The 10,738-nt window shown below is 36.0% G+C and overlaps 1 protein-coding gene across 1 annotated transcript in view; it reads left to right on the top strand.

Moving 5' to 3' along the window:
• Positions 1-380: 380 nt before the first annotated feature.
• The window catches only part of LOC137398385 (serine/threonine-protein phosphatase 6 regulatory ankyrin repeat subunit B-like), a 78,194-nt gene continuing 67,836 nt past the window's right edge, over positions 381-10,738 (top strand). Inside the window, exons 1-5 of the mRNA XM_068084492.1 lie at positions 381-437; positions 1,130-1,817; positions 2,841-2,903; positions 3,430-3,534; positions 3,713-3,787. Coding sequence (XP_067940593.1) covers positions 381-437; positions 1,130-1,817; positions 2,841-2,903; positions 3,430-3,534; positions 3,713-3,787 — 988 coding nt within the window. The remainder of the gene's footprint in view (positions 438-1,129; positions 1,818-2,840; positions 2,904-3,429; positions 3,535-3,712; positions 3,788-10,738) is intronic.

Raw genomic sequence — 10,738 nt, 5'->3', positions numbered from 1 at the left:
GTTTGAACTACTGTAGTAGGGATATAATATTACTGTATTGTTACTCAGCAGCATGTAAATCATGGTTCCTTTTCCCACTGTGAGACCCGGGAGTAATCTCATGCAGCAAAACACTAGTGCTGCTAGGTTCACCCATATAACTAGCATTAGTCCTGGATTTGCTTTAAATATTCATCAAATGTCTTTTTCATATAATAGACTCACATGATGAATTATTTAAATATTGTTTCCTGTGTACATTACTCAATATTATTACAATGTTAACTGTTCATTGTCATTACTGGCCTGCGAACTATTCTGTAATTGACAAGTTATATTTGCTTCAGCCAATCAAGACCCGGATTGCTGAATGAGGGGCGGAGATATATTCAAGCTATAAAATGCATGAAGCGGCCAGCAAGCATATCATATACCGAGTACCTACAGAGTATCAACAGGTAAGTATAACATCTCTATTATATTAGCATCTGTTGATATTATACTTACTGGGAATAATAGAGTAGATGAGGAGAGACACTGAGTTAGTGTGATTATAATATAACTCTGACCTCCTGAGACTATCACTCTCTACCCTGAGGAGACTCATAGAGTCTATCATCTAGTGAGGTTAAGTTAAGGTCAGGAGTCTCTGGTTTCATTCCTCAGTTATTTTGTACCAGCAAACAATTCCTACTGTAAATATATCATATTCCTCTTATGAATAGAATGAGGAGCTCTGAAACTAGAGTTTTTAGCTGCTTCTCTTGCCTTTATTCTGGTCAGAATCAGCTGCAGGTCACTGATTGTATTTAGTCACCAGTTTTATAGGAAATTAATGTTTAAAGTAGGAGACTGCATGAATCTTATTGCTGTCTTCTGCTTTGTCTTTGTTAAAATTTTACTGAGTTTATTTCCATTAGTTTAACACATGAGAGAGCAAATAGCAGGAATGTTGATGCCTGATTTCCCAGCTCTGAGTATCACATTCCTAGTCTCCTTTTTACACTCTGTGAATATCCAGGGTTCACCTGCAGCAACTCTGTTATGGCTGGCAGCTTTATAAGTCATCAGCTTACCCAGAGTCAGCAGTTGAGTCACAATTTGTCTTCATTTTTCTCTATCATATTTTACTGTGTGGAGTATTTTACAGGATACAATGGAGCAATGGATTAGGGAATATATTAGAGCTAGTGGAGCTCCTGACATTACCTCTCTTAGGGCTGCTCTAACAACCACACCTCCTTATCAGCTACTTCAGCTTATAACGAATATCAGGGATAGCAAGTCGTATACAGCTCTGCTATTGGCTATCTACAGAGGCCACTCTTTATTAGTTCATCTGTTACTCACTCCATTGAGAGGAATAGCAGATGAGTTGCTGTTTGAGAAGGATGTTATTGGGCGTACAACTCTGTACAGGGCTGTATTGAAGGGAGATAGAGAGTTAGTAGAGCTTATACTTCACACTGTATCCTCTGGTAAGAAGTATGAGCTGATAGCTGAGAAGGCTGGACTGGGTTGGACAGCTCTAACACGGGCTGCATTGAGAGGATATACAGAGATAGTAGAGACTCTACTTATCAGCCTGTCAGTAGAGCAACGAGTCTCCCTGCTCAACATACAGACTAACAGACTAGACACAGCACTTCACAAGGCAGCCTACATGGGACACACAGCAGCTCTGCAGTCTATGCTGACCTCCATCCCTCCTGATAAAGTCTCTGCACTCCTCAGTGTAAAGAACTGTGACAGTAGAACTCCTCTGGAGGAGGCAGAGTCTGAGGGAAATAACGAGACCGTAGAGCTGCTTAAGAGCTGGAAGCAGCCAGTATTAGCAGGTAGGATTATTATACAGTGTGATACCAGCGACTCACTTGTACTACTCTATTGCATAACTCTCCGCTTGTCCCCAGGGTATCTTTGTAAACATACCCTGGGGAATTCCATCTACATTTTCCTTGCATAGAGACTGCAGTGAGCTGTAGAAGCAGTTCAGCTCTGTCTCTGTATTAAATGCTGTCAGTTCAGCCTCTTCTCTTCAGCCAACACTCAGACCTTGCTAATCACTCAATACCTCTGCTCTCTCTTGGATAATTATAGTCTGAGTATTTTAATTCCTTATTCAAAACTGATAGGATTAAAGTGATGTTAGCAGCTCAGCACCTTGTGGCAGCTATTAGTCAGCACTTAGCTGAACTCTCCTGATTCATGTATATTCTTATTACTCACTACAGTTTTGAATAGAAACATGAGCTATTTACTAGAATTATAGTAGTAGTAGTTCTGACAGACACAGCTCTTATTATAGTAAAGTTATAGTTGTTGTAAATATTGTTGTAAATTGTTGTAAATATTGTTGTAAATATTTTTTCTATGGAGCAGCTCTTGCTAAAGATAGAATCACAATGTTTGAGGAAGCATAAAATATGGTATAGTTTTACTGAAATTTTTTAACAGTTTAAATGCAGTTTCTCAGTCTATTATTACTCACTGAGTCTGTACACTTGGTTGTAGCCTTAGAGCAGATAAGTGCAACGTACAATAGGAATGTTTTGCGCATAAGGATTTAGGCAAGAATGCAGTAGGAACTTATATAATATTTGTTCCTATCAGCCATACTAGTTGATTCTCATTGCAATAACTCCTAACATAAACTCTTAGCACTAGTTTCTCAGGCTATATTTTAACATTTGCTCAAATAGTTTTAACTAATAGCATTAACATAACACCCGCAGTACCAGTTGCCTCCTTCCACATATACCTGAGGCTATAATAAATAAGGGGAATGGTTCCTATTCATAAGTTGGTTTATCTGTTGATCCTTTTATGATAATGAAGTATTTATCTTCACTTTGTTGTAGCCCATTCAGCCACTTACCAAAAATTTGCTGCCCTGCACAAAGCTGACAATCAAAAATCAAAAGGTAGGATTTACAGTTCTTAAGCTGTTACTGGAACAGCAGTACCTGAGCTCATGAAAATATTCTTTCTACAAAACTTTATTTTTTTCTAGTTTTTAAAAATGTATTAATTCGTAAATTTATACCAAAACTAATTTACTCCTCACCATAAACTCTTTGCACTAGTTCTGAGTCTATACTTTTGTGTTTCTCTATATCTCCTTCTCATGTAGTAACAGTACATGAACCATGATTCTATAGTTGTTAATAAAATATTGTTGTTTTTAAACCTTATCAATACATGAACCATGATTGTTAAATTATTATTGTTATTATATTGTTATTTTAGCATTAGGATGTGTCATCTACCTATATTTTGTCTTTCTTACCAGCTGGTCAGCTGACCTTGTTCAGTGTTGAGTTGGCTAGTGTTAACTCTGGTTCAGTTGCTATTAAAGCTGTCTAATTGTAATGTTACATTTGCTTATTGCTTCTTTTTGTAAGATGTAACAGTACCAGTACATGAGCCTTGATTCTATTGTTGTTTTAGAGTTGGCCAATCAGAGGAAGGAGTTGACCAAACTAAAAGAGGAGTTAGTGGAGTCTAAGCAGCAGATTTCAGATCTTCAGGAAGCAGATAATCGCAAGACAGCAGGTAAATTATATCTGTAGTCTGTTGCTGTGGAGAAATGATAATTGATACCCTGAGGAACTTTGCTGTACAATCACAAGTATTAACTGTAAGTATCAGTTGTGTAACAGTAGAGTCTCATAGTAGCAGTACATGAGCCATGATTTTATTTTATTTATTTTATGTTATTTTATTGTTTTAGAATTAGCCAGTCAGAGGGAGGAGTCTCAGCAGCAGGTCGTAGCCCTTCAAGAAGCAAACAATCAGATGACAGCAGGTAAAGTTTTTACACACAGTTCAACTAGTATTTGAATTTTAATATCCATATATTTACTGTTCATCAGTAACATCACGTATTCATTTACCTTCATGCGTACAGCAGTATATGAGCCATGATTCTATTTTTGTCGTAGCATTGGCCAATCAGAGAGAGGAGTCTCAGCAGCAGGTCGTAGCCCTGCAAGAAGCAAACAATCAGATGACAGCAGGTAAAGTTTTTACACACAGTTCAACTAGTATTTGAATTTTAATATCCATATATTTACTGTTCATCAGTAACAACACGTATTCATTTACCTTCATGTGTACTTTGTCTTGCTAGTTATTAACTTATAAGGTATGGATATGATGAGTATTGTTTCATCATTACTATTGGCTGGTCAGCAATTAGTTCTATTGGTTAATGCTCAAAGGGAGCCAATCGCTCAAATCTGTTTTCATGGTCGTATGAATTCCGTCTAAATTGTATTACTACACTGCAGTTTTTACAACTCCAAACCATCTATTTTAAACATACCCTTAGTCTGAAGGATGGTTTACACAAGGTGGTTGTGAGATGGTGCAATTTTTATAGATAGAGATGAATGATATTGTTGTTTACGATAGATACTGATAAGTATTTGTTCCTTTAGATTTGGCTGCCATGATGGAAAGACTTAACAGACTAGATATTTATCTGCGTACTCCTACTGATACAGATGAGACAGGAGACCAGCTTCATGAGCCTCAGGGCTGATACGTTTATCTTTGTTTAATTGATATCACTTGTAGTTCTTGTTTAAGATTTATAATTAAATACATTTTCATATTTATACTTGATACATTTTCTCCTCTCTACTCATCTAGCAGTGATTTTTATGAACACATCTGTCCATCATTGAACTGCACTCATGCTATATAATGCCACCTGCATAGCTTGGCAAAATTCCAACTTTCTTAGACCACCATAGAGTAACAGATGATATTCCCCACTCATTGTGAACCCTTCAATGCTTTAGAGCTGGTCTCACTGCTGCAGCTGGCCTAAAAAGGCTCTAAAAATGGCTAACAGAAACAGCCATGATTGTATAATGTTAATGTAGAGTCGTAGACCATCTAAGTTGCAGTAAAATTCATCTCCAAAGATAGTGGGCATTATTGGGGAGCAAGTCGTACCAAAGGATCTCTTGTCAAGCCACGCACTGGGCTCTTATGTAAACGTATTACAAAAAGTACCTTTTAAAAAAATAGAAAATGTCCAAATTGCACCAACAAATAGCACACTTGTCTGATGCGGCCAGGAGAAGTGATACTGTATGCCAAAACTAAGGCTGATGACGGATAGCCTTAGTATCGATGTCTGATCGATGACAGATAGCCTTAGTATGCATGTCTTATCTATGACACAGCCAAGTTTCTATGTCTGACTTATGGTAGGTAGCTTGAGTATTTGTTTGATCTATAATAGATATCCTTAGTATTCGTGGCTGATCTATCACAGATATTTAATGAGTCATGCGTGATCTGTAACAGATAGCCTAACTATTCATATCTGCCATCAACATATAATTTTTCAACGATAGATGCAACTGCTGAGAGGAGACAATTCTGATCTCATACTTTCCAATATAAAATACATAACATATAATTTAAAAAATTAAAGTTATAGCAATTGTATGACTTTGTTAAATTAATTATTATATAAATAAGATTTATTTTTGCTGTGAAGGCTATTGACATCAATAAACATGCTGTTAAAATGACTCGAAAAACTTTGCAGTAGTATAAGCTCTCGTTTACAGCAAGTAATCTGGATCTATTATAACCAACAGGTTTACATACACATTCTATGGAAGTTGACCCTTTGAAGAAGGAAATGTTAGTTAAGTGAATATAATTCCTTGAACAGATTGGGACCAACAAGAAAAACCAACAAGTTCACAGATGGTGAACATTTCACCTTCCAGTAGAGTTGCCGCAAACACTAGGAGTAACATTAATTCTAAAGATAATCAGAACAAAATTAAAAAATTTTAAGATATTTTAGATATTTGGGGTGTCTATAAGATAGTTTTATATGACGCTGTGGTGCTGAATCACTATGATGACAGGAATAAAGTCAATGTTTTATTGAAGCTCACATATTGAAAATCACCCCAAAGGGTAGGTCAATAAGTGATAAATATTTAAGGGTATAAAAGTAAAAGTGTATCACTCGAGTGTCTCATGACAAAAGTAAACATACATAATTGGCTTGTATATGTGGGAGCTCAAATACCAGGTGAGTTGCTTCAAGAGTTTCATGATAGCAGGCAGCATTTTGTTTGCAGTGAAACTCTGATAAGATAAACTTTCATGTAAATTGTATACATAAGGAACTTAAAGGTCAGAAGGTGGTCGTTTAAGATGTGATAAAATGTTTGACAAGCTGGAAATAGCAGTGTTATTACAAATGTGATGCCAGCCAGACTCTCACATGACCAAACACCTGTTTAGTTACAAAGTTCACTCTGTCAGCTAGAAAATTCAGTTTAATAGCTCCATATGTATGGCTGACTTGCGATGCAGGGAATCAGTTGATGCTGCTGGAGTTGTGATACCTTTGCAGTCTAAAATGCAAATATTGGTACCAACATTCTTTATTGTATTGATTTAGAATTGATCAATAAAACATATTTCAATCACTGATTCAAAAGGCAACTTAATACCCCACTATGAACACATAGTACCTTTTTGACAAAATGCACAGGTGTCTCCACAGTTATCACATGACATGTCAAAAGCTAAAAAGATCCACTACTGATATCACAAAAATGTATTAAATGGTAGCTAATGTATTTTGAAAAGGTGATTTGTAATTGTGAAGCTGACAAGTTATACAGACTAAGAAGATTAACTCTTTAACAATAGAAGTAATAAGTGTGAGGAGATAAATCTTAAAGAGAGGGAATGTATTGTTATAAAAGCTATGAGTCATGTTAATATATGTTCTCAAAGCCTTACTGGTAAATATTATTGTGTAAGTCATCAATACTTTTGATAAGTATTTGAAGTGTAAGTTTTTTAACATGATGACAACTTACCATGACTCCTGATACTACTTCACTGTTTCAATGGTTCTCAAATAGTAATATTATTCTCTTCATAAAATGAACCATAAAAATTGAGCTATTTATTATACAGACTAAACGTAGCACCTGCTACAACATGACAAGGATAAATCCGCGAATAAATTCATCATGTAGGGTAAAATAAGTATTAAAATAAATCCTTGATCTGAAATATATTCTTCCCAGTGCTTCGTGGCAGCAGTCATCATATTCTTGTTTTAAAATGAATAGTGAAAATATGGAATGGCAACAGCCGGCATGTTGAGCAGATCTCTGATTAGCTAATCATTGATATAAATTGTATGCATTCGAGCTAAGTGCTAGGAGGTGTGTAGTTTGAGTTGGTGATTAAATATCTGTCGCAATGCTTGGTATTAATTTTATCAGAGAGATGACGCCTACCAGACTCTCACATGACTAGAGACTTGTGTAGTTACAAAGTTCACCGTGTTGGATAAAAAAAATACTTTTGGAGACCTAAAAATACCAACAGAGATCTACAAAGATCTGTTAAGTATAGTGGGCAGTTGACAAAAAAATTCTAAAGATATAGAAAAATTGGTAGAAAATCTGTAAAAAGCATGAGTTGGTTACAAAAAGAACAGAGATAATAAAAGCATAGAAGGAATTTGAATATTCATAGAGTGTATGAGTATTTCTATTGATAGTTTTATTGCTCAGTCAGTTGAAATATAAAATGTATGGTGTATAGCTAATAAGAGGTAGAGCTAATAAATGTGTAGTGCTTTGAATTACTCATATACTAAAACTAAAAATGTGTTTTACATGTATATACATTAAATTTTTTAATGTACATATACATGTACATTAAAACATCGTGTGCTACAAGGTGACAGCTCATAGAACAGCGTATTAAGGGCCAACATGGAGTTTCTGATTATTTATATGGATCACATGAAATACTAGGAAGTTGAGGCTTTCTCTTAGTCGTAAAATATGATAACCTTCCATTAGGTTGCAGGTAATATTTATGCCAGTTGAAATACCCCAATAGACCACATGAGAACACAATGTAGAAATATATTATTGAGTGTTAGTCAGCTGTTTATATTTTACAATTTCACTGGAAAGCTAGCTCAGTAATATAGAATCTATTTCATGTAGAGATTGAAAGGCCATGACTCTTGCATTTATGTTATTCAGTACTACAGGCTGTGCCTAAAACATCACTAAACAGTTAATATGGAAGCTATGGTTGATATGTGAGCGGCACAAGCAGTGCTCACGAGGTACAAAATTGAGAATACAAAGTGTATTTTGAGTCGTCTTCTATAACCTCTAGTGCCAACAACTCCAAAGATCGAAGTGTGTGTAAACACGAGTATTATTGAACTGCAGAACACCTGCTGTGGTTGCTAGAACAGCTGCAATTTTATTGATTTTGGTATCAGTCAGTTGAAATCCTCTAATTTTAATAAATTCTCACTCAGTTTCTTGATATTGCCTCTGACTTATCAAGCAACATCTTTCAGCATCAGCCTCACACTGACACACTGTAAGTTTTTAATAAATTTACATTCGACACAAAGTACTGCCGTTTCTACACTGTATCATTTTAATTCATAGTAGAACTGTGGCTCCCTCTACAGTAACCACTACTCCTAGTACAGCTATAGTAAGTCGGACCTATTCATTGATTCCTTGCCCATAGTACTAAAACAACTCCTCATGCGCTCGTAGTATAGCTGTTATTATCCACTCAATCAGTTACAGCGATTTATTGCTAATTTTAAGAATATTGGTACAGATATATTTCCTGGCAAAGCTAGTGTAAAAACTTATAACAGATCAGCAAAAAGTTAATTGGCTAAAAAAAGAAGCACCAGTAGACAAAATTCTACATACAAGAAAATGGCATGTATGCTAGCACAAAATTTGCAAGAAAAAACATAAAGATTTTGGTGACATAGCTTTCTATTTGGTTAGTAAATTGGTTTGTTATAGTCAAGGTTTGACTCCGCTCGTGGGGGACACTTTCTGGAACGCAGTCTAAGTCTTCTCTTGATGACAACAAAATAGAACAAACCGACAATTACAACAGCAGATGTGATATACAATAAATAGCACATGGACATCTCTGCACGACCTATGGCTGTTTTGGTATCCCAATCATGCAGTGAGTCCACGCCTGGCAAGCGTTTCCACTCCGGAGCCTGAGAGAGGAGTTTAGGAAAGTTGAAGGGTCTAACATCTGCATAGAGTGAATGTAGAAAATCATAAACCCGTAAGAAACAAAACAATCAAATAAATATGAGCTGATACAAGTAACTGTTGACTGGGTGTACATAACTAACAGATAGTCACTGTACTCACCAACTACACTCATAATAAATGGTCTTGACAATTCATTACCACTACAAATAATCCTATAAGGTAAAGGTTCCTGGAATAGATCGTTTACGGTGTAGGAGGGTCTACTGTATACTAACTTTACCCATCGCACCTGATACTTGCACCTGATACTTGCACCTGATACTTGCACCTGCTATCGGATAATACACAACCTGCTTCGAGTGTTGTATTGCTGGAGACTAAACTGGCACTACTAGCTCCAAACTGGGGTGTATTTGGGCATTCTGTTAGAATGAAGTAAAATACCCAACATAAAGTTTAACTTTTCGGGCCAGATTATTCCTTCAAAAATTTAATAAATTTTTATTAAAATATTTTAGAAATATTTTCTTAAACTTATATCACAGAGTTAAATGAAATTTATCGATTCTACTCAGTTCTGTGCCAGCTGATTGTACTCATTAAAGTTTTTTTGCAATGGTACTAGAACAGTCGAGGGAATTCTTTTGGAATTAAACATCTATGCTACTAAGAAAAGTTGACGTTAATGGCAGAGTTTTCAATAAAGACTTGAGTAGCAAATATTTTGTTGTTGAGGACAACAAAGGTGTTATACGTGTAATCTGCCAAGCTACAATTGCTGTATTGAAGGAATACAACATCAAATGACATTACACATCAATACATTCAGCCACGCATGATACCTTGTTAGGCCAAGCTAGATTAGACAAACTGGAACAGATGACCCCGGCAATTAAGAAGCAACAAGGGGTGTTTACTTCAAATAAGAAAGACTCTGAGCTTGTAACCGACCTTAGCTTCAAAGTCTGTGTGTTACTTGCAGAAAAAGGGAAGCCATTTAGGGATGGAGAATTAGTAAAAAGTTGCTTGAGGAGATTTACTGATTTCGCTTGTCCTGAAAAGAGGCAGCTATTGCAACAAACCAGTTTGTCTCGTTTTACTGTGGCACGCATGATTAACCGGCTTTCGGCAACTTTTTTCTTCTTAACCAATCAGATTTTATTCTATAATTGGAACAGGTCAGCCGAGTCAAGTTATCACATTACAGAACAGTAAGCATGATGATATTCATCTGTGTTGTTTGTCTGTGATGGCTCGTGTGGCTCACTTTGAAGGCAACAAAGGTGCCTTAATTAATTTAACTGACTATTCATCCTCAGTGCTACAGAATACTGTCCAACAATGGATTGAACTTAACAAAGAACCTGAGAAGACTGTGCATGCTAAAGTAAAAGGAGATTCATTGGTAGTTGGAGCAACTATCCACAATAATTGCTACTCTAGACTAGTTAATAAAAGCAAGCTTGAGAAAGCAAAGAGAAACTACTCAGAGGTAATTTTAATTAGCACTATCCAATCCTGCCGAGATCCTGTCATATTATGTAGTGTATCAGGTTCTCAGTGTAGCACTTTAATTCACTTTCGCACAGAGTACAGACAAACTCACTGCAGTTAAGTCCTTGAAAAGTTAGATTAAAAAAGATAAAAAATGATATCCACTTTTCCAGCACTAATTGGGTTACCCT

This window comes from Watersipora subatra, chromosome 6 (genome assembly GCF_963576615.1).
Source record: "Watersipora subatra chromosome 6, tzWatSuba1.1, whole genome shotgun sequence".
NCBI lineage: Eukaryota > Metazoa > Bryozoa > Gymnolaemata > Cheilostomatida > Watersiporidae > Watersipora > Watersipora subatra.
The sequence above is the reverse complement of the archived record's forward strand: the minus strand, read 5'-3'. Positions and strand labels throughout refer to the sequence as shown.